Source organism: Cricetulus griseus, chromosome X (genome assembly GCF_003668045.3).
Source record: "Cricetulus griseus strain 17A/GY chromosome X, alternate assembly CriGri-PICRH-1.0, whole genome shotgun sequence".
Classification (NCBI taxonomy): domain Eukaryota; kingdom Metazoa; phylum Chordata; class Mammalia; order Rodentia; family Cricetidae; genus Cricetulus; species Cricetulus griseus.
Genome location: NC_048604.1, coordinates 83,140,219 through 83,165,805, shown reverse-complemented (window position 1 = coordinate 83,165,805; position 25,587 = coordinate 83,140,219). Strand labels below are relative to the sequence as shown.

At 37.1% G+C, this 25,587-nt stretch overlaps 1 protein-coding gene across 7 annotated transcripts in view; it reads left to right on the top strand.

Moving 5' to 3' along the window:
* Positions 1–25,587, top strand: part of Dmd (dystrophin) — a 1,637,847-nt gene that overhangs the window by 1,486,372 nt on the left and 125,888 nt on the right. For 4 of the 7 annotated variants that reach the window (XM_035449896.1, XM_035449898.1, XM_035449895.1 and 1 more), the window contains exons 1-2: positions 1,194–1,366; positions 6,891–6,952. In XM_035449896.1, the coding sequence (XP_035305787.1) occupies positions 1,347–1,366; positions 6,891–6,952 (82 nt within the window). In that variant the 5' untranslated portion in view covers positions 1,194–1,346. Of the gene's footprint in view, positions 1–1,193; positions 1,367–6,890; positions 6,953–25,587 lie in introns of those variants that run through there. The other 3 variants (XM_035449892.1, XM_035449894.1, XM_035449893.1) reach the window with 1 other exon arrangement.

The window sequence follows — 25,587 nt, the reverse complement described above, 5'->3', positions numbered from 1 at the left end:
GAATTTTCACCAGAAGAATGAAAAACAAATGGTTGAAAAAGAAAAAGAAAAAGACCAAGAAAGGAAGAAAGAGAAACAATGAAAACACAGACTAACTCCTTGGAGTCTAAGATATGAAGATATGGAGATTGTGGAAAATTCTTGTGCTAATGAAGGCTTTCTTCTGTTGGGAATGTTTCCAAGCTCAAAACATTTGTGTGTAGTTAACTTTACCTTCCTATTGCAGCTTCTGAAATGAGTCACACTGGGCCATCAAGCCTACATATCTTTTCAAATCCAGTGCACTGCTGGAAAAGAGATACTTCTACCTTTTTCCCAACACTTAAGACAAAACCACTGGTGGTACTGTTCTGTGAGTCTATAGCAGTGCCTCTCCAACTTTAGTATGCTCAGATTTTTTCTTTTTTATTTGGTAGATCCAGGTTAAGGCCCCGGGGTTTTTCCCATTTCTAAGAAGCTGTAAGTTATGGTGGAGCTGTTAGTCCAAGAAGTACATTTTGAGAATCAATGCCATATCACCAACATACGTGTTTCTTAAGAACCCAGTGTAGGCAGGCATTGTGACGGACACCTTCAATCCTGTCACTGGTGAGAAAGAAGCAGGCAGATCTCTAGGAGTTCCGGACACCCTGGTCTACACAGTGAATTCCAGGATAGTGAGAACTATGTAAGAGATTCTGTCTCAAATTAAGAAAAAAAAAACAAAAAACAAAAACAAAACAAAACAAAAAACTATCCAGTAGGATGAGTTTGAATTTCATGTTTTCCTGCCCTACTCCTTTAATTTTTAACTGAAGAAGGGGTGGAGGAGGGAGGAGAATACCTTCTCATGTGATTATTTTTTCTTTCATTTTCTAAAAGGAAAACTCTAAGCCCACACACTAATTATCTGTGATGAGGTCATTTGCACCTAGGTCATTTATTTAGGCAACAAGTAGTCTTGCCAGGGGATTTTTAAGGGGATTCAGGCAAGAGAACATGTGGCTTCCAGGTTCCTGGGTCTACCCTCAACTCCTTTCGGTCTTTGTTTATATCCTTTTATTTGTTTTTTGCTTTTTTTTTTCTTTTTCTGTTCTGTTTTGAAAGCACTCACTGTCCCTGGCTGTTCAGGTTCCCAGGTCCTTAGGTGGGGGCGGAGCCCTGCCCGGCCCCGCCCCGTCTGCACGCAGCTCCCCCTCCCTGTCCGGCCCGCCCGCCAGCCCGCCAGCCAGCCCGGCTCCTCCGCAGTGCTTTCGGCTGCGAGCTTGGGCGGCGGCGCTCGACTTTCCGTGAGCCCCGAGGCTTGGGCAAGCTTACTCCTCCACGCTAAGCTCCCGCCCCTGTCTGCCTGCGAAACCCTTACAACCATGAGGGAACAGCTCAAAGGGTAAGTGGTTCGTGGCCCCGAACCCCCTCCTATCTCCGCAATTCGTGCACTTGTGGCACGAGCAGCTGCCAGGAGAAGGCAAAACTTGGACCAGAGGCGGTGGTGGCTGGTGTAGGCTAGACCCAGGAGTAGGGGCAGCTCTCCCAGCCGTCCTGGGAGCTTCTGCAGGTGCGTCCCTGGGGCTTCCACCCAAGCGCCAGTGCTCGCCACTCAGCTCCTTCCTGGCTGCTGGGACAGGCTCCGAGAGCTAAAGCGGATTTCTCCCTTTGCTCAGAGAGGGACAGCTCGCTCCTCCCGCGAGGATAGGGCCCGGGGAGCTTTTTGCTCTTTTCCGGGCTGCCAGTGTGGACATGAATCAGGCAAGCTGTTCCCCCAAACCGCCTTTGGACCTGGCAGGAGAAAGGGGCGCACGCGGTTCTACCTTGCATTGCACTGCTAAGTGCCAAAAGGTCAACTTTCTGCCTGATTTCTTCTGAGGATTCCAACTGACATTTCCCTCGCTGTGTTTTCTCCTGTGCTTATTCCATGCTTCAGGACTTGGAGAAATAAAGAAAACAAGAACAATTAAAGCCTAAAAGTCTAGGAATTGGCAGAGAAGAAAGAGAGACTCGAGGGTTTGGCGTTTTCTATTGATTGCTATTATTATCGTTTATTTCTTGGGCTACTTTTGAGTTCAGAGTCTTTGTCAGGGTTCCATTTCTGCTCCTCCAGGTTTTCTTTAAGCAAAGTTTGTCATACCTAATCTGATCACAATGGAAAGGGCAAGGCAATGCTAATCTCAGTTAAATGTGAAGTTAAGTTTGAAACTTAAATTGAAGGGGGTTAATTGACTAAGGGAGCATAGTATTAATTATAAAATTCTTTAACACCAGAGAAAAAAATCATCGTTCTGGTTTAAGTAACAAACTAAGTGAAATCTACATTCTTTTTTTCTTTATCAATAAGCTCCTCCTGGTCCCTGCTGTCTGTTCTTGTCACCCCACCATCTTTTTTTTTTTCCTAGATATTTTTATTTCCTTGTTTCAACCCTTCTAGGCAGGATACCCTTGCTTTTAAAAATGCGACAAGAGCAAATGAAACAACACAGTTATATGAAAGGTTTCTGACCCTTGAGCACTGTGGAATTGTTTTCAGTCCTCATTGTTTGATCTTGCTGCACTGGACACCACCCTAAAGCGAGATTGCTTTGGCCAAAGTTGAGGGTGGGTGGGAGGTAAACCTTGAAAAGCAAATAGAACTGGGAAGACAAGTAACAGCTGGAACAGCCACCAAGGCCATCATCTTTGCTCTGAGTTGAGCCAAAGAGAATAAAATGTTAAATATCTCTGAGAACAAGAAATGGGAACCAGAATAGTATTTCTGATGCTTAGATAGACATATAGCCACTGTAGTCTGATGCTTAGATAGACATATAGCCACTGTAGTCCCTTCCCCACAGTAGCAGAAACTTCTAAATATATTTCCCATTCCCACCCTGCCAGTATTCCAGCCGTACTAGCCAAGTTCAACAATTCAGCATGCAAATGCCAAGGTTCCTCTAGAAAGAGTCTGATTCCTAAATTAAAAGGAAATCTCTCTCTCTCTCTCTCTCTCTCTCTCTCTCTCTCTCTCTCTCTCTCTCTCTCTCTTTCTGTGCATGTGTGTGTGTGTGTGTGTGTGTGTGTGTGCTCCAGATTATTATGAAGCCAAACCCTAATCCTCTACAAAGCACAAGAGAAGGCTACTTTTTTTTGCACTGGCTTATAGTGATTAGTTCATCCCTGGGAAATAGTGGAAAGAATATAGAAAATTTTCAGTACCAAAAAAAAAAAAAAAAAAAAAACAGTAGTTGAGAAAGAAATCTTACTTTAATTAGGCAACTGCCATTTCCTCAGTACATGCCTTAGATATTTGTTACTTTTATGTGTCTAATGTTTGTTTTTAAGAAACTACAAAAGCAATTCCAATAAGTCTGATTATTCTAGCACTGACAGCAGGAACAGCTCCAAGGCGGGTATAATAACCTTGCACACTACTTGAAACTAAAAAAGGTGAAAGAAAATTCAAAGTCTATGGTAGGAAATTAGGTCAACCCTATGCTCAGTAGAGTAATGCTTTAATTTCTGATTATTGACAAGTAGGTGTTGCTAGGATCTTTTGTCACAGGCAGTGATTTAGTACTTTAATTTACATCACGGTGTCAAAAGGAAAAGAGAGATTATTTGTGGTTTGTACACATAAAGTGTGTGTGGGGAGTTAGGTTGAAGATTGCTCAGAGAGGTGGTATCTGATGTGAGGGTTTAGTATCTGTGAGACTAAAATCAATAGCATGTTTCAAAGATTTGAGGAGGGTTTTCAGGTTTGTGTATGTAGTCAGTGTCAGTGTTAGTGTACATAAAGAATTGTGGTCTATATTGAACATCATTGTTCTCAGGAAGGCCGAGCAAAGATGTACTCAATAACTTGTGAGCAGGTTTAAGAATACCCTCTTTTGTTGGAATACGTATGTATGTATGTATGTATGTATGTATGTATGTATGTATTATTTTCCTGGTGTGTAAAGAGCAGAGCTTATTTTTTTATAATACCTGTATATTCCAGGTAAATGTGAATTACCCATCTTGAAAAAGGCAAGAATTTTCTGGATTTTTAAAGACAGTCACAGAGTAACAAATGCAACTGCAAAATCCAAACAGATTGCCTCTCCCTCCCTTAAATTAGTGTGTCCTTCAAGATAGAATATAGATAGATCTGAGCTAGGTAAATGTGTGCCTACCATTGTCTTCCTGTATTTTGAGGGAGGAGGTTTACTGTGTTTTCCTCTAGGGCTTTGATTTCACTCCCGACACAAAATCCCCATATGGAGTGAAGTGAATATTTGGTTCTTATCCCCCAATTTGATGTTCATTCAACTATGTTGCCAAGCATATTAGTGTTAAATGATGAAAAGATTATCTTTCTGATTTTGAGGATCAATCATACCCTTTATTCTTCTCTTCTCCCCACTTCCTTCTCTTAGTGCTGCTTTGCAGTTGAAGTGAAGCTCAGACTGCAAAGGTGAAATCTACGTCTGCGTTTCCAGTTACTTTGCATTGCTTGAAAAGGAAAAGAAATTGTTTGTTGAAGGAGAGGGAGATAAAAGAGGGCTGGTTTGAGGAATTATTTGAGGAGTTCTTTTAGCTGTTTTATTAAAAAAAAAACTCTGGAATCTTAGAAGATTGGGAGAATAGAACCTATCAAACAAATAAAGAAGGGTGGGATGGGGCTGGCAGTTTCTCTCTCTTCTCACAATGGAAATTCCTATTTTGCTGAAGACTGATAAATGAAAACATAATTTATAAGACCCTTTCCATAATTTTTAACCTGCTCAATGACTGGCATTAAAAGACTAGGAATGTAGATATGTTGATAAACACGAGCTTGCTTCTGTTTTATTTGTCTTTTGGATAAGGGGTGTGGGGGACTACATCAAACTCCTGTTAGCGCTTTCTCTCTGTGGAATTCTGCTGGAAATTGTATGCACATTTCTCATTCCTTTACGAATTCCATTTGCTACAAGTTTATTTCAGTGCCCTGTTTCTCTTATGTGAAATCAGTTTCAGATGTTTGCTTTTCAGAGTGGTTATGTGTCACTGCCTGGTCAGGTTTATCAGCTTAGCCAGACAGTTTCCTGCAGGTCCCTTGAAAGATGTCATAGTTCACCCAAAATCCTGGAAATGGGACATTGTGTGTCTAGTAAGGACCGTATTGTGAGCATTTCCATCCTTTCCCCTATCCTCTCACTAGTGCTTACATCTATATGGACTTTGGAAAGGGAAGAAGCTGGAATTCTGGATGGAGCCCTTGTCTATGGAATTGGGAGTCACAGTCACTTTTTGAGCTACAAATCACTCGAGAACAAGCAATACTTTTTCCCTGAAGCTGCAAGCTGCAGCCTCCTTGTGCTGTGCATATAAAGTACCAGTCCCGCCTACTCCTTCTCTACATCATAAACCGGCATGGTCATGGGCTTTCCCAAACCTTCCTAAAGTGTCTGCCGCCTCACTCCCCACGACTTCCATGTCACTCCGTTACATTCCCTCAACTGATAGCCCTAATTGACACTCTTCAAATGTGAATTTTTCTCTGCAGAAAAGTAAAACAGAAATGGACACATTTGGAAGGGAATGAGAGCCATTCGCAAGTGAACATTTTCTTGCGAATTGATTCCAGTAGCCTCTACAGCTCAGTTACTGCACTGTAAATCTCACAGGGAGGTTGGTCTTTGAAGTTGTACTGTTTGAGAAATTTCCATATGTCTTTATGATAGTTATGATTGTATTTATCAAAGTACTTGAAGTGTTTCTCCTTATGACTTCTTTTTAACCGAATCCATGGTGAGTATAGTTTTTGCTCTCTGGGAAGTATCATTCATAAGCTTCCACATCTCTATTGTAATGAATGGTAACTTGGGGACAGACAGCATGGCAACAAAAAGACTATGTTCCGATGTGTCAGTTCTCAGTGTCAGTTATTTCTTTGCCTTTTTACTAGGTGAGTACATGGGCCACAAATTACATCACCTCTGGGATATAAAGCCCAAAGTTCAAAACCTTTACTGAGTTCGTTTGACGTTATTGCTTCCTCAAACTCCTCTTTTTGTGTGGGTCCTCTATATTTTCTGGCCCCCTGACATGCCCAAATTGAAGTTCTTTCTTCCATTTCTGGCCCCCATGTTTCCCATTAAGAGATAACAAATAGGCTCAGCATATGAATGCTGAAATATTGCTCCAAGCTGCATTTTATTCTCCCAAAGCTCACCATGTAATCTCTGAAAACAGGAAATATGATGCTATGGTGATTCATGTAGATGGGCCAAAGTAAGGTAAAGTATATGTAGTTATCTCTCCTAGGTTTGTTCATGCAATTGAATGAGGAACAAAGGTGTTTTGTTCCTTTTGTGGCAGGAGCTAATAGCAGGCAACCACACTTTAAGAAATGGAGAAGTGTGAATGCTCCCTTTAGCTCTAAGTAAATATGGGGAAAAGGGAGGTGGTCTATAGAGTACTGAGTTTAAAGACGTTCTAAAAGTAATGGGAAGAAGAAGAATGATAGGATGTATTAGTTGGGTGCTGAAATGGAATATAGGTGTCACCAATATGAGGTCTGACCATGGAAAAGAAAGTAATGGAAGGAGGGCCAAGGTGATTTGTAATTATGGAAGTGACAGAGCTGAGTGACAATTGTCATTTTGCTTTCTGTATGTTTCACAGTGGAGAAGTGAGGCAATCGTGACCGATTATATAGCAAGGTCAATGTCAAATTTATCAAAAAACAGTAGTGCATTCAATCAATGTGTGGGTGTGAAAAAGAAACAAATTCTGGAACTAAACATGTTAGTATTGCTCTTTCCCTTTGAAAACAAAGGAGCCTTTCTGCAAGCAAGATAGTCTGAAGAACTCTGTGGAAATTCTTGGAAGTAGCAATGTGAAGTGAAACCATTTGTCTTTCTTTTGCTATTGCACATTGTAGACTCTAAAGTCTCTCTTTATCTTTTGTGTTTTAGCCACGAGACTCAAACAACTTGTTGGGACCATCCCAAAATGACAGAGCTCTACCAGTCTTTGGGTAAGGACAAGGCCATGTTTCCTTAAGGTTGAATGTCAGGTTGCTTTAAGTGTCATTCACAGTATGCAAGCCATTTGTTGTGTAAATATATCAGGGGATTGCTTCAGTCTTAGGCAGCTGTGCTCTTCTAGTCACAGTTGTTAGGCAGACATTCTCATCTTCAAAAATCACTTTCCAGTTCAGTACACCTGAAGGTCAATATTAAGTTTTATTTGCAGCCTAGGACAGTGGAACAGCACTTGCAATTTATTGCAGTTTTTGCCATAAAGAAAACTGTTTCAAGTTACTTCTGTTGATTTCCTCTGTGTGAAACCCAAGTGACAGCTTTTGCTAAAGTACGAATGTCGTACAAAGTGATTTTCTGCCCCCTTTCCAGTGCTCACAATCCTTATGGTTTATCAGATTGTCATTGTGATCATTTAAATGGGTCCTCTGTGTTGGTTTGTTGGGTGTTTAGTTGAAAGCCTGACAGGTTTTTAACCCTCCATACGTTGGATTTTTAAAAGATTTTTCATTACTCTTTATTGTGTATTTGTGGGCCTTTTGCCTGAATGTATCTCTGTGCACCATGTGTGTGCATGTTACCTGAACAGGCCAGAAGAGGGTGTCTGATCCTCTGGAACTGGAGCGACAGACATTTGTGAACCACCTTGTGGGTGCTGGGAATCAAAACAGGGTCCTCTGAAAGAGCAGCCAGTGCTCTTAAATGCTGAGCTATCTCTTCAGCCCTAGTTTGGAATGTTTTGACCAGATATACAGCACAAAAATATAGAAATGATACTACTTTCTACTACTTGGTTGTTTATTCTTTCTGTTGACTTTGTAGGATTAATCTGAACTGAATTCTCTGATGTGGCTAGATTTTTTGTTTTTCTTAAAAAAAAAGCAGCATTCTTTACTTTTAGGTCTGCTGTTATTTGAAACTATAAACTAATAGTGCTTAAGAATTAAAGTTAATGTGCTCACTGGGTATGGTAGTTGGTGTACACCTTTAGTTCCAGCAATTGGGAGGTAGAGGTTGGCAGGTATCTGAAAGTTGGATGTCAGCCTGATCTACATAACACTTTCCAGACCAGCACATTGTCTTAGTAAATAAAACAAGGAAACAAAAAAACCTACAAAGTACCAAAATGAAGTTAATGTGATAAACCCCATGGGAACAAGTGCTTTCATACACTTTTTTATGTATAAATTGTGCATATGAATGCAGAGGTGTCTGTTTGTGTGTGTGTGTGTGTGTGTGTGTGTGTGTGTGTGTGTGTGTGTGTGTGTCTCGGGGGTGGGGTGAGGAATCACACCTATGAATTATCTGCCAAAGTTCTCATTGAGTGATGAATTGCAGGTCTAGAGGCATTAAGGAATAAACAAGGAATCATTAGCCACAAAATAAAACAACAGAGCAACCTTTAGAAAAGCATTTTGCTGGCTTGGTGAAACACACATTTAATGCCTCTGAGGCAGGCAGATCTCTGAAGCCTACCTGGTCAACATAGTGAGAGTCAGGCCATTCAGAACTACTTAGTGGGACACTACCTCAAAAAATATTTTTTTAAAAAAATATGTAAGTGATAAACAGAAATGCAAGGAAAAAGCATGAGAAGAAAAAAAATGTCAGCTGTAATTCTACTATCCAGAGAGATCAAAAACATTTCAAATATTATGTCATTTCAGTGTAGCTATGTGTATAAATTAAAATCAAATAAATAAAATTAATATAAGCTCATCTTTAAGTACTACATTTGCAGACCTATCGAGGATTTCAACTTATAATGTTGGATTTTTTGTACCACATGTAGAAAACTTGAATGTCACCGGTAGCTTACAGAGCCACTCATAACTCTACTTGAGTTACCATGATGTTTAGTTGTAATATTGTAATTTACTTGGAAAAATCAATTATAGAATTAACATATTAACTTTTTAAAGTTTAAAAGTAGGGATAAGCTTTAAAAACCGCAAATAATTTATTAATTACTTCTTAGAATTAACTAATGTTTAGTAATATAGCTTTATAAAGTTAAAAACAAGTTCATTGGACTGGACATGTAGCTTAGTATTCATATTATCTATGAAGTCTTTGGTTTGATTCTTATTACCCTATACAAATATGCACATACTTCTCTATTTTTATAAGTAATTTAGCATTAAAAATCTTTTTCTGTAAAAGTAACATATTGTGGCCATATTTCCATGTGATCATGTATTCTTTTCTATCACTTTTATTCTGTAATAAGACATTACAAACATGATGAACTGATATAGATATAATATATAGATATATTTATATACTTATATGACTAATATAGATAGAATATAAATATAGGTATAGTATAAAAATTTCATATAGATTTTATGTAGATGTTTGCATCTTCTATAAGAACTATATATCCATGTAATCGTATCTCATTGTTTTCTCAGTAGTTTGAATAGTTGATAAATCCGTATTTCATATTTGGCATAGCTTGTGACCTTGGGCTCATCATTACACTTTGGAAAGCAATGGCATTTTATAGTTGCCTGGGATTTTACAGCTTATGTATTATAAAGTTTTTCTTTTATTAAATCAACTTTATTCAGGTATGATTTGCATATAATAAAATGCAGCTATAAAACTCTGTATTCAATTCTAAATCCCGATGGAATTGTTTTTGTTTTTTTGTTTTTTTTTTTTAGTCAAATAACAAACATCTTACAAATCAACTAACTGATGACATTTGTTTTTCAGGTTTTAGAGATAGTATTGCCGAGATTTTTCTTTTGCAATCAACTATTTCTTTATCTGAGTGATTGCTCATCAAATAACATCTTCCCATTTATATCTATATCTATATCTTACCCATGTGACATGCTAGCAGTTAACCTGCATGGTGGATGTTATTACCATTCAACAGTTCTCAAAACGTTGAATTCCGTTTCAGAGAGGCATTTATCAGGAGTGCACAAACAATTGACCAAGGTGTTATGTTAGTGAATTACCTGATGTCATTGCTATTACTCTCTCAGTAAAGTATGACCATATCGGTTAGTGCATGCCTGTTACAAATATATACACATTTACAGTTATACCTAAGGAGAGATTTCGTGAATAACAGTTTTTGAACAAATTATGGTGTTTCTGAAAATGATATGATAAATTCCTAGACTGCAGGTATTTCTTTTACCCATGGGGTCATCAATTTAGATTATTATGCCTTCGGCACTGGTTGTGTTTTACATAGCTAATGCCAACATTGCTCCTCCCAGATTATAATGTTCTGTCTTTGAAATATAAGCAGAACACACTGAAAAGAAATCTTTGTTTTTAACTTTTATTTATTGGCTTATATTTTTCCTTCTTCAAGAGCTATCCCTTTAGTTCTAAGTTATCGCCTTGAACAGAATTAAATGGCTCAAAGTCTTCAGATAAAATCAGTTCATGAAAGGATAAGTGGTTGTGTAGTATGGCATGTCACATGTTTTAGACCACATGTCTAGCCTTCTTTCCTGATCGAGCCTGAACTTCATATCTGTGGTGACATACTGAGAATGCCAAGACTGCTTTTACCATCTCTGCACCCTCATTCCAAACATCTTACAGTGGTTTACAATACACACACAGTGTTACACTTTCCAAATACACCCACTTTTAAGAAAGTTGCCGTTTTTCTTATTTGTTCAGAATCCTAAGCATGTTCAACATACATCTATGTATTTTGTATCATCATCAGAAGTGTTCAATTATTTCCCCTACTTCAGATATAAGCGGCATGGTATCAGAACACAAACACATTTGTAACTGGAAACTAGCACATGGGCATTAAATGATGAAAGGCAAAATGTTACTTGAGATATTAATATTAGGCACCTCTAGTCAATAGTTACAAAGGATTTTCTTTTTTATTTTCTTCCTGACTTTCTACAATGAATAGACATTATTTAGGCAGTTAGCAAAAAAAAATGTTTCAGCATTGATGTCTCCATCTCATTCTTTCATTTCCCTTTAGCTACAATTTCATAGGCAATGGCAATCCATAATAGAAAAACAGAAGCAGCTATTCATGTATACGCACATATCCACACAGCATGTTCAATATACACACACACACAACACATAGGAATACCATAATACTTACATATAGGTAATTTATTTTTAAATAGTCTGATTCTTGAAAAATTAGTCACATAGATAAGCTTAAGAAGATTACATCATATATTTTAAGCTCTAAATATATCCAGGCACACACACACACACACACACACACACACACACACACACACACACACACACACAAGCAGGCTTAAACATTTGGAATGCAGTCAAGTACTTATTTACCTACCATACTTGAGGAGCTGTATTCCACCAGAGTACATGCTTCTACACATGCTTTAGCACCCCCACACATGTATACACACACACACAGAGAGAGACACACACACACACCCAGAGAGAGAGAGAGAGAGAGAGAGAGAGAGAGAGAGAGAGAGAGAGAGAGGAGAGAGAACTAAATTTGTGATGTATTGGGGATTTTTCCAGGGTCTTTGTACATAGTAGGGAATTACTCTACCATTGAATTATATCCTTATCCCCTCCCAGGAGTAATTTCCTTTAATTAATGATTACCCACATTAATAATAGACAAATAGTACAAAATAATAGTGGTGCTATTGGAATATAAAAAAGCAAAGGCTCTCATATCTGCTTCATTTTTGAGACAGTATATTCATCATGGTTTCTTATAAAGAGTTGTATATTTCATCCATGAAGTCAAGTTCATGTTTCTATCAGCATTTTATTAAATGTAATGGAATGACTATTATAAAGCTCTGTGTGACTCCCAAACACATTTACAAATCAGTAGGTGTTCACTGGTAATATACTCTGCAGTTTATTTTGAAATACCAATACATCATTTATATATATGCAGTATAATTAAATGATAAAAATTGTCCTTTGCTCAAAGTTGTCATTTCACTTAAATTCATCACTGAAATTTTAAGAAATATTTAAAAGTTTCCCCTTCCTGTCACTTAAAAATACTTTAACAATCCAAGTGTGGTGGCACACACCTTTAATCCCAGCACTCAGGAGGCAGAGGCAGGTGGATCTTTGAGTTTGAGGCCAGCCTGGTCTTCAGAGCAAGTTCCAGGACATACAGAGCTACACAGAGAAACCCTGTCTTGAAAAACCAAGCAAGTACATCTCAGTATACCTTATTTGTGGTGCTTTAATTATAAATACAATAAAATCTTTATGTAGTCCCCCATAGTTCCTTTCCAAATTATAATATTAGAGTTTTGCATTAATGATACCATCAATTCTGCAGAATAATAGTAGTATACTCAGAGGACTTGGATAAAAATGAAACAGAGAATCACCAAGCTTCAGAAAGTTGATTAGTTCACTTTGTTAAGATTTAGGCAGACTACATGTTCTGATAAGAGTTTCCAATAATTACCCCTTCATTGATGTCTTTGTAACCAACTGTGTTTTTTCACAAGTTCTTGACATTCTAGAAGGGTCTAACATATCTTATCTGTTGCTCAACTTTTGGAACCCATGTTCCAGCATGGTATTCACTTGAATGACAAAAAAGTTGTCAGCTTTTAAAAATTGGACTTATGAATGTTTTAAGAATTTTTATCCTTATTTTTATGCCAGTTACTTTCAAGAAGCTTCAAGTGTTAAAATAAGGGCTTAGATTTTGGGTGTTGATGTGATACTTTAAAAGGATTAGTTAAATTCTAGATAGGTGAAAAGGCTAAAAATACTATTATTAGTAAGTGATGACAAGCTCAGGGGTATAGCGTAATTATAGATCACATGCTTAGTGTGCACCAAATTTTCCAGCACTGCAAAAAAATTACAACTGCAAAGACAGACTTAGGAATACTGTCTAAAAGTTCTTGTTCCTCTTTCCTCCATTTGCTCAAGGGAAAGAAATATTGTAAATGTTTGCTCATTGTCCGTTTCTTTTGATAGGCTTCTACATTCCATTAAGTCCCTCCTGAGGATACTCTTAGATTAGAAACGGCAGGATCTGAAAAACTACTATATTGCTTTTGAATTGGGCACGGGTCCTAATGGTTTTCTCAGTATATTTTGTAAAGTAAACTGTCTTCCATCAAGGCTCTAAATATTTAGGTTTCCTTGCCTTTATTCTCAACTTTAGTTTTTCTACTACTCTAATACCTCAAACTAGAAGTGAAGTGCAGATCTAGATTTCGCCTTGCATGTGACCTTGGACTGTTCTTTTATTTTCCCTTGGTCTAAGTTTCCCATGCATACTGAATAACGATAAGTCTGTCTGACTTGTTTTTCCTCAACTCATGTCCAGAATTAGACTTGATCTTGTGGTTACTGTTGTCCTACCCTACCTTTAATTATTTTGTCATCAACAGCTTAGAAGATATGAATAATAAGATAATCATATTTATAATATGATTTGTGTGGCACTATTTAGTATATAAGGAGTCTTCAGAAATAACTATGTTGCATCCTTATGATGTGAATTAGATGCCCTGGGTTTTTTATCACTCAATTTCAGATCTCATGTCTTCTCAGCTCCTTGAGTATACTCCTGCTTTTGATTTAGAAAATAATGTTAACATGTCAAAGGAAAGGGTAACTATTTCCTTTATCCATTTGGACTTGGGCAAACAGAGGCTCAAGATGATGTTACATATTCGTAATGACATATGGATTGAAGATAAGGAATCAAGTCCTGAACACATATTTTATGGCTTCTAGTTGACTGTTCTCAAAGGAATATCCATTATGCCTAGCATGATTTATAAAACTGCTTGATCAGCATAATTAAGCTATGGAATCCCAAATGACACTCTTTACTCCATAGTTGCCATAGTTAGCCCAGGAGATTTACTCAGATTTGCAAAACAGAATATAGTCAACATTAAGATGGTCTTCTTTTACCTCTGTTCTTCTGCTTATGAAAAAAAAAAGAAAATTTACCAGCCCCTTCAATATTGATTGGGAGCAATTGATTTTTTCCATTTGCAAAATAGAAATGTAACTTCCAAATCAAAGTGTATGGCATTTTAATGGAAATTTTTATTAGGGCAGTTTTTCTTGTTCTTATGACTTGATTTAAAGCTTCTAATTGAGGAGTATACACAAACATAGTTCTGATTTGCATTTCCCAAAGCCTGTATCCTAAGGAAAGTCAGAAAGAATTGGTTCTTAGACAGTCACTGCTTTACAACTTAAAAGAGCTGCCAAATTGGAATTTAGTTGATCAAAGTAAGAGGAGCATTAAGGTTACACCTGCAGCTGGGAGGAAAGTGCTAGATGTGGACAATTTTATATAGCTGGTTTTGCAAAGATTGTGTTTTTTTTGCGCATGGAGAAAAGGCATCTCAAAACGTGTCTGCTCTTATTCAGACATTTCCAATATTTCTTTTCTTAACACACAAGTCTGATTACCTCTAAGTCTCTTGGGAGCTGCAATTTTTCTGAAAAGAGATTCAGAACAGTCAGAACACTCACATAAAATAGATGTGAGTTTTAAAGTCCATCCCCTCTGTGGCAGTAATAAAATGACCTAAAAATACTCTGAAAGAGTCTTATGACATAAGGAATGAATCATTAGCTTATTTATGAATTGGTGATAGGCTGTGACAGTGTTTCTGAATTTGCTATTCCACAGTCTTGACTTGCATAACTCCAGAGACGTCCTTGTGCCCCCTAATGAAATGAAGCTTATGTAACTTGGAAAAATGTTGTATATAACTGTGTGCTTGTATGCATATCTGCATAGTTGCTTGCACTCATATATATATATTTGTACTATGTTAATTTTGATACAAAGGCAATCAGTTGTATAGTTTGCTTTCTGGTCCTGCTTAGAGCAGTGCTTATCAAACTTATAATGGTCAGTTGCAGTTCTATTTCTCATTTTAAAACCATTTTAAAATTATATTTTATTTAGTTGTGTATCTGTGTTTGGGTATCTGTAGCGCAAGCCAAGAACATTTTGTGGGAGTCAGTTGTCTTCTCGAGCATGTGGGTACCAGTAATCAGTCTGAGGTCATCAGGTTTGGAGTCAAGTGCCTTTACCTGCTGAGCCATCTCTCCAGCCTGTATTTGTTCTAGTCAACATGAAGTACATCATAGTTCTTGTAGGTAATTCTCCTGTAGTTACAACCAAGCACTCATAGGACTTGTGTAACTCACTGTTCAAGTTTATCATCACTCTGCCTGGTCTGGTACCCTGTTCTATGAAATGAGCCTGTTGAGTTTGTATGTCATGCAATGAAAACTCAATATAAAAGTTGCCTGATACACCCTTTAATTTCTATATTTGAGAAGAACCTCATTTTAAGTAGCAATGTTCTAGAGCATTTAATTTTGACAGTATAAACCTAGTCTTAAATCATGTGACCTTTGGGCAGGGCAGAGTACTTAACCAAATAAGAATACCTGAAAAAATGATATTGATGAGTTTCCATGTTTTTCCAATTAAGACAAGTTCAGACAGTGGGACTTGTCATTTCCCACCCTCCTTAGCAATTATATTTGATGAGGAAAGTATATTTACCATCCTTTAATAGAAGAGGCCCAAGGATTAATTGTTGGGAATCCCACTGCTTAGTTTAATGCCTCTTCTATCCATTATAATTAAGGTTGATGTGGTATATCTAAATTTTGAGTTTCCTTTCATCTGCTGCATAAACTGTTATATGTATATTCTATTTAGATTTAGACACAATGTTTGTAGCAGCACAATAGTTCATATATTTTGAATCTGGAGAGATATGTATTTAAATTCTAGTTCTTCCACAAGGTTTCTGTGGCCAAAGAGGCCACTTATAATTTTGAAATTCAAATTTCTGGATTCATACCTCAGGGAAAATTACAGAGGTTAAAGATAATATGCACATAATAATAAAATGCCTGATAGAGGAACTGTTCATTGAGTTACAATTGCTATTAACAATGACAACATTTAAAACAGACAGGAATTCACAGTAGAACCTTCATCTGAAGGCAAATGTCCTTATCAATATCTTAGGTATGTATCTGTAACTCACTGTTCCTATCTTTATATCTATGGCCCTAAAAGTTTAAGTCAGGCATAGGGGCTCACATCTGTAACCTTAGAACTTGGGTGGCTGAGACAAGAAGATAGAGAATTAAAGGGCACCTTGATCTCTATAGGAACACTATGTTGAAATACCATCCCCCAAATCTGACACATAGCATAATTGCCCACTAATTAACTGATGGTGCTAATTTTAGAGTAAGAGAGCACACAGAGGAGTGGATACGGAGATAGAAAAAGATAAGATCAAAAGTAACCTTATAGGGTTTTGATGCTGGATACGTTTTTTGACTTGGATGATGTCCAGTCAAGGTTCAATGACAAAATGAAAATCACTCTAGTTATTTTTAACTGAGATTTTAATGGGGGGAATTACATACTCACGGATGGTAGAGCTAAGAAGCCATAGGGGCATCATGAAGCTAGAGGGACAGTGGCAAGAGGTGATGTAGTCAGAACTGTGGTATCAGGATCATTGTTCTAGATCCAGGACGATTGGTGAGACTTATACCAGGAATCTAGAGCCAGGAGAAGGACAGAACTACTGACAGATGTTTTAGTGGAAGTACAGCAAGAAAGGAAAGAATAAGTAGACTAGACTCTATCTCCTCAAGCACTTTAGCTTGTGCCCATGATTCCTGTTAGCTAGAGCCAACTTCTTTTTTTTTTTCTTTTCTTTTTTTCTGAGGCAGGGTTTTTCTGTATTGTTTGTAGCCTGTACTGGAACTCACTCTGTAGACCAAGCTCGTCTCGAACTCACAAAGATCCACCTGCATCCGCCTCCCGAGTGCTGGGATTAAAGGCATGCACCACCAAAGCCTGGCTGCCAACTTCTCTTGATGAAGAGTAGAACAGGGAAAAGCTAGAGGGTAACTGTGAAAAGCAGCAAACAAATTGTTGAAGTTCAGGAGACCTTCATGCATGATGATATAATCAATCATCTATGTCAATACATAGAGAATAAGAAAATCAAAAAGCTTTTGTAGGACTTTCTGCTTTTGAGTTGCCTTAGATAAGGTACTATAGAAAGGCAACCTGGGTTCAAAGGAAACTGACCTAACAAAAGGAAAGAGGGAGGTAGCAATGAAAAACAAACAAACAAACAAACAAAAAGCAAAACTGCTCTGCAGCATATTTGAGAAACAAATGATAATAATTCATGCATTTGGTAACAATGCTTATCTTATTTACTGGTTTTTATACCCAAGACTCTCCCTCCTAAATAACGGACTTCTTTAAAACAAAAAGACTTGCTCATCTTTGTTACCCATGCCTTATGCATAGCAACCTGTGAATAAGTGTTTTCTTTCAGTGATTAAAGGGAAAAGGTTTCGCTATAGAAGAAAGCATATACCATTCAAAGGTGATAGAAAGATACAGATGATGGCTTCCTAATGCTGATTATTAAACTAGAAAGATGAAATTCCCTGAAGAGATAGGAGAGTCTCTTCAGAATGATGGTAAAGCCCCCTAGTAATAAAGGTACTATTAAGTGATAAATTTTATGGGAAATTTGCTATCTTGGAAAAACCTAGTAATCTACTATTCATAAAATAATTTTGTCTAATAGCAACAAATAATTCGTAATTAAGGAAAGAGAGGACCCTTGGAAAGTGTATTCATATTGGTTTAGAATTTAAATGACAGTGAAAGGGGCTACTGTACATAATTTGATACACTCTTAGTATCATTTATTCATAGGTTCTTTGCTTCAGTAAATGTTAGCGTGTGTCATGAATTGTGAATCCTAATCTCTGGGGCAACAGACTAAAAATTTTAAGGAAAAACAGACATTTTGAAGGTGTTCAAATTTTATCTGATTTTATTTTTCTCAAGCTTTAAAATTCATATCTTCTTTCCAGAAATGTGCAGTTACATGTAAAAAGAAAAGGAAAATACCTCACATCTTAGCACTACAAAGAAATAGCTGTGATTTATGTTTTAGAGCATTACGTCTAGTCTTTTTCTCCTGTATATTTTATATGGTTGTTTGTGTTTATTATATTCTTTTCTGAATTTTTCAATAACCAATATTTGCTTTCTCTTATGTGTGGAGGTTAAAGAACCAATTGTGAGAGTTGGTTCTCTCCTTCTATCATGTTAGCCTGGAGCATAGAGCTCAGGGTAGTCACACGCTTGGTGATAAATGCATTTACCCACTGAGCCATCTTGCTAGCCTCAATTATCTGGCTCTGTTATTTTTTTCTTTTTGACATAGGTCCACTGTGTTGTTTTTGCTGACTTGGAAGTCCTGTGTATACCAAACTGTCTTTGAACTCACTAAGATATACCGGTCTCTGCCTCCCAGGTGCTAGGATTAAAGGACTGAATCTTTTTTCCTTCCTTCCTTCCTTCCTTCCTTCCTTCCTTCCTTCCTTCCTTCCTTCCTTCCTTCCTTCCTTCCCTCCCTCCCTCCTCCCTCCCCTTCCTTCCTTCCTTCCTTCCTTTCCTTTCTTTCTTCTTTCATTCTTTCTTTTCCTTTTGGTTTTTGATACAGGGTTTCTCTGGGTAGCCCTGGCTGTCCTGGAACTTGCTTTTTAGACCAGGCTGGACTTGAACTCATAGATCTAACTGTCTCTGCTGGGATTAAAGAAATGTGCCACTATCACCAGCAAAGGACTGCATCTTAATAATAACTTGGGATGTTATTTTTCCCATGTTGCTTAGTACTGGCTCTATCAATTTTGTAGAAAACATTGCCCGAGTTTTAAAAATTAAATTGTAACAAAAAATTTTAATGTCTATTGTTTTGTGGAGATAAATCTTTTAAGATTCTGGAGGCTTGTTAAAAACAGGCTTCTGAGAAAAAAAGCCAAATAAAGTGTAATGATGCCTTCGGTGTCCCTGCTCCTCATGTGTATATTATGTTACAGAATATAGTCAGTATGGTGAAAAGTAGACAGTCCATTATCAGAATGTTGATAACATTTATGCTATGGCAAATATCATTTGTGGATTTAGGTGAACAATTTTCTACCACAAACATTTTTTTTTTGAAACAGGGTTTCTCTGTGTATCTCTGGTTGTCTGGAACTCACTCTGTAGACCAGACTGGCCTGGAAGTCACAGAAATCCACCTGTCTCTGTCTCCTAAGTGCTACGATTAAAGATTTGTGCCATTATGCCCAGATCACCATATACATTCTAATGGACATGGTTTATTTCTTTATGGTCTCTTAGAAACTTACATACAATCATCTTCTTATGTACAATCTTTTCCTTTTCTAACCAAATTCAGATATTGAATTTCTGTAAGTTTCAGGTATTCTAATAACTGGTAAGTAACTGTTTAGTTACTTTCAACTGGAAAGAGAGTAGTTAGCAGAATGATTTTTCATCCCCAAATGTTTGTATTTACATTGTGTTCCTTTTAAGGTTCTTCAGTGTATGAGAACCTTGCAACCTCCCTTTTCAGTTACATTTTCTGACCAAGATGCAATTAGAGAACATGAATTTGCTAATTATTTTCAATGGGCAGTTTTGCCCCACTTTGTCAGTGTGCTAAGACAGATCTGATCCGGATTCTTATACCAAAAGCCTTCCCATGTTTGGTTGACAGAATTGTAATCCTTAAGGCAAACTTCTAAACTTCTTGAGCTATATTGCCTCAAACTCTCTCAAAAGACTGTACCAATTTGCTTTCTTTGTAATTAATTAACTGAAAGTGCCCAAAGACCATGCCTTTGACAGTGTGGAATATTGCTACTACTAACACTGTTATAACTGAGAAAAAAATCTTATTGCTTATCTGTAACAGCCTTCAGTGTCATTGCTAACAATAGTTGCTTGGTGTGTTTTTGCTCCTTTGGGTAATGAAGAAACAAAACACTTTCATCGCAGATATAAGGTATCTGATCTAATGCTAGGGCTTTCTTGTTGTGCTTTGAGGTGCTCCCTGATGGAAGAATCCTGATTTCCTACCTTAGGTTTTTCCAAGCTAAACAAGCCTGATTTCTTTATCCATCCCCAGGAAACCTTTCACCTACCCATAACAATTCATCGACTCACATTTTCAACTATGCATGTAGGGATGCGTATGGCTCAGTGTTAGTAGTGCTTTCATAGACTCTGTTTGGTATTTCATTCCCAGTGAAACATATGCACACACTGTATCTCTCTCTGTGTGTCTCTCTCTCACACATACATACATACATACATACATACATACATACATACATACAACACACACGTGAATGTATGTATGATGGTTATCTACAATGATCTCAAATTCCTTTAATAAAAGACTTGGTTATGAGGAATGAAAAGTTTGTCATTACAGTTCCTTGTGAGACACTAATTTTCTCCCCATAAATCACAAGTACCTATAATGTTCAGAACTTTTGTTATAAAGAAATAGATACAGAGAAATATTAGACATTATCTGTCTATTACCCAAGCTGTTGTGGCCCTAGGTATATAATAGAATTTATGATGTGATATAAGTCCTTTCCTATGATAGTAGAGGATACAGTACCAGGTCAACTTGTGACCAATACTTGGGTTTCCTTAAGTCTTTTCTGTCCCTGAACCCCAAATGATAGCCACATTTTTTCCATTCATTTATTTAGCTCATAAATAAAGTCATGCACAATTATGATACACAATACAGTATGTTCACAATGGCATGGCTAAATTAAACCAATTAACATGTTATATCACACATATTCATCATTTTTGTTTTGAGAACACTTAAAGTATACTATCTCACAACTTTTAAAATATAGCATATTGTTATCAACCATATTTATCATGCTTTCAGTAGACCTCAAGATTTCACAGAGTCCATGCCTCTTGTCCAACTGCAGTTTTATATCCTTAAACCAATCGTTTCCCCATTGTTAAAAGACCCACATGGAAGCCTAATAGCCACAATTCTGCTCTCTGTTCCCATAAGTTCATCACTTCTAGGTTACACATAAAATTGAAATTGTGGATAGACACATTTTTGAAACTTACTTTATTTTTGTTTTGATTAGCATGTATTATGCATATATGTTAATGTGATTCTGTGTTTATTTTCTTCAATTGCTGTTACTGCAGTTTATTAAGGATATTATATACACATTTTGCTTTTGAGAAAAAGCTAAATATACTGGAAGGAGTGAAGAATTATAAATTCACACATTAACACATATACTATATTATCTCATATCTTTCCTCTTGTCTTTGTCAACCTCATGAAAGATTGTACTGTTTCTTCTGAAGAAATAAGTTTGAGATTTATGAAACAATAAATGCTAGCCTAACTTTGATTACAGTCAAATGTAGGGTGCCTTATATAGGCATAGGTAGATGAAGATGGGTTGAATCATTAAGGAAGGTTGTGTGGTGAGTAATACTTAAGTAAAATAAAATGTAAAGTTAGGATCATACAGATGATTGAATAATATTAAATCAAATTTGAGAGAAAGACTGATTTCTTTAAGAATTCTGGAGAGGATTTCTTTGTAGACCTACCCCACCATTTTGGAGAAAAATGTAATTTAGTCTGGGTGGTGGTGTTGGTGATGGTGGTGGTACACACCTTTAATCTCAGCACTTGGGAGGCAGAGGCAAGCAGAGCTCTACTTGAGCTGAATGGTCTACAAAGCAAGTTCCCATCTCAAAAAAAAGTATTCCAGTGCTACAGGAGTAAATTAAATTCTTAAATTATAGAGACTTTAAATTACATATGACTGACAATGGGAAAAGTCTTTATAAAGGGAGAAAATTGGTATTCTCTGTTTAGAGAATGGCAATTTGATGGAGCAGTGTAAAGTTGCACAAAGAAAGGAGAGATTAGCTATTTTATTAAGTATATTTTGGTAGTAATTGAGGTGGTAATGGCCTGAGGATAGCAATGAGGGGAAGAAAGGGCAGTGTGACTCCAGAAGTTTTTAGGACAAAGTGGAATTATGTGAAAAGTAGTGAAAGAGTTTTAAGATACCTTCTAAATGTAAAGTGTTGTTGAAATAGAAAGATGAAAATAATTCTGTCAAAACAGGAAATTTCAAATTGATGCATTATGGAATAGTTGTAAATTGTATTGGCCCAAGTACTTAAAATTTAAAAAAAATATATTTTGTCAGTTCATGTAGATACAGGAACTGGATACACCACGTACACATGTATTTCTCATTAGTTGGCCCCAAAGCTATGCGGAGTATAATGTTATTATTTCCATTGTACAGAAGACGCTCCACAAAGGGGGATGGTGGCAGTCATTAATTTCAGCACTTGGGAGACAGAGGCAGCTGCATCTCTAGTTTGAGGCCAGCCTGATATACAGCATGAGTTCCAGGACAGCCAGGGATGTTAGACAGAGAAACCCTGTCTCGAAGGGAAAAAGGGGGGGTGATGGTAATTTGCTCACAGGGCTTAGCTCAGAGCTAAATGGACTTTTAACTCCTAAACCAATCATTTAGCTCCTTAGTTATACATACCTTCTTCCTTGAAATTGCAATTGGATTTTGATTAGAATAAAGGAACTGAAAAAATATTTCAGACTCACCAAATATTAAAAAGATTTACTCTTGTTCTTCTTTCACTTTGTAATATAAAATACATATAAAATATTTTAAGGTAATTTCTTTTAGCTTCTAAGGAGCAAGTATAGTATTGATCATGGGTATATCCTGTCTGAAAATTTAAAGATGGCAGTATCTCATTTAGTTTTGTAACAGCCCTAAGAATAGGTACTATGCTATTATTCTGTAGTTTAGAAATGAAGAAATAAACCTTAGGAAAGTTGAGGCCATAACTAAGTATTCTGAGAAAAATATCTTTAGGGTCACATGAATTTGATCGCTGATCCTTAGGTTTTGCTTAAGATAATGATATCAAAATCAGACACGATTATGTGAGAGTATAGCTATTTCTTGCTAATATAGAATAAACCTCCAATAAATGATATCCATTACCACAATTAGGTTACAGAAAGATTTAATTAGAACCTATCAGTTTTTATTCTCATTCATATTTACCATAGTATAAAAGTACCCTCCTGAAAGACATTGAATAAAATAACAATTTGGAAGAAATCAAAAGATCAAAAGATAGGAGAAAATAAGACAAATTTAACACAGTAATTTAAAAAATAAAATACACTGATAAAAAACAATAAAAGAAGATAGTAAGTAAAGAAAGGTCCTTCTTACTCCTGATTTCAGTCCCCCAGCTTAAGTCCTTGGAGTCAGTTAGTAATGTATTGTTTTAAGGATTTTTTTAAAGACAGAATTGTTCTGTTAGGCCAAGCTGCCTTGAATTCAGGCATCTGCCTGGCTCTACTTACAGAGTGCTAGGTGGGGGTGGTAGCCTGTGCCACCGTGCCAAGCTTAGTAATATAGTTTTTGTTTGATTTGATAGATAAAAACAGACATATAAAAACTATGCCCTTCTTAATATATTAATAATAAAATGTGTGTAGTATTCTGTTCACTGACACTATCATCCCTTTTTAAGCTGAGAGCTTTTTTTTCTTCTTTGTTGTAGAGAATTTGACTGATGGATTGTGAGGAAAACTTCATTCTGTGAAAAATTATCTTGGGACCTGTAAAACACAGAAACCCAGAAATAAATGTAGGGTGGCCAACATCAGCAACTAATAGTGTTTAAATCAAACTGGACAAGCATTCAGAGTTTTATAAATGTGAACTCATTCTTACAACTTCACAAACAAACAGCTCATTATGCAATTGAGAAATTAATATTATCATCTTAAGTATAGAAAGGATGAATTATTTCATATGCTGACACATTACAACATTGTATGACACTTGCCTACTTAATTTAGCTTTTGCACTTCTGTCATTCTTTATATTAAAAGATTATATCCGTATTCTATACTTCTAGAACACAATCCATTTCAGACATGCATGTCTATATGTCAGGATGGTTTATAAGTAGTTGAATCCTAAGAACCCAGGATCCAGGAACCACTGTAATGGGGGATGTCTGCTAGATGCTTGTGTGGGTTAAATGAATTCATGAGCTCTTCTTTTCAAATTTGGAGGTATTAGAAGCCCTTAAGTCCAAGGAGTAGGCTTGGAAGTGAGCCTTTGTCCTTTGTTCTCTGGCTCTGTCAGGGAAGGGATTCTGTGTGAGCAGAAAGGTTTGGCTTTAGTCTGCCTCCTAGCTGAATGAAGAGCCAAGAACAAAGTACATATGGAAGATGAAAATTTTACATTAGAGATCTTTACTTGTAAGGTTCTACACCTTTTTCATTTTCTTATTTAATGCAAATTGTAAAGTATATATTGAATATATATGTGGTCAACTATCCCCCAAACCACTCATAACTAGGAGGTTGAGACAAATTAAAGCCACATAAAGAATTTCCTTCCTGTTTGCCTCTTGACTCCCTCAGCAGTCAGTCAGGGAAGAACATTTCCTGACAGAAAAGATTCAGATCTCTCTGAACTTACCCTTGAGCTGTGCTCCAGAGTAAATATCCTATAAATGGTGGTCATAGGTCCCTAAGTCAGATCCTTACTTTACCATCGGAATGTCTTTCATTGCATGATGGAACTCAGCTACCCATTTCTGTAGGAACAAAGTCTCCTTTTCTGGGAAGTCTTCCACTGCAGGCATTATTAAAAGAAAAGCAAAATATTTCATCATTAGTGCTCCAAATACCTTCCTTGTCACTGTGCCACCACAATGACCACCTTTTCTCTCCCTGTGGTCCTTCGTTTTCCTCTGCAAGGATTTCTTTTTTTCTTTTTTTTTTGTCTGTAATTTTTTCCAACTTTTTAAATTTGAATTAGAAACAGGATTGTTTTACATGACAATCCCATTTCCCTTCTCCCACCCGTCTTCCCCTACCCGCCCCCCCCCACTAAAACCTTATCTGTCACACATCTTCTCTGCAACCCCCTGGATGGTGAGGCCTTCCATAGGGTGTCATCAGAGTCTTTTGTTTCCTTTGGGGTAGGGCCTAGGCCCACCCCCGTGTGTCTGCAAGGATTTCTATGATGGCTCAATTCCTCCCCACACTTCTCATCCTTTCCCCTGCCCTGATTCATGTAATTTCTAGGGTCATGTCCAGGACCATCATGCTGATTGATTTACCAGCTATATTCGTCAGCTTTCTGTCCTTGTAATTAAATACTTGACCTAACTATGTGGGTAAAGAGATTTATTTTTGTTTTGGTTGCTTTTTTATGGATATAGGGTTTTGCTATTGATATGTATCATAGGTGGGCTTTGAGTTTATACTGTATGCAAGGCTAGACTCAGTCTCACCATCCTCTTGCTTCAGCTTTTCTAGTGTTGGTATTACAAACCTCTGCCACAATGCCTGGCTTGAAGAGATTCATTTTGGCTCACAGTTCTGGAGATTCAAGTCAAAGATCAGAAACACTGATCTAGTGATGGGAGCACATCATGACCAGACTATATGACCAATGAAATCACCAGGGTCAGAGTAGGAGAAAGAGATAGACACACAGAGACAAAGAGCATGTGTATGGAAAGAGGAACAGAAGTAAAGAAAGTGGGTATTGTTCCACTTCTCTGTCAAATAGGAGGTAAACAAAGCTACAGGGGGAAAGTTTGACATGGTCACAAAAATGTGAAAGGGGGAACTATTAAGGGCAGAGAAACCCAAGAGTGTGTGTA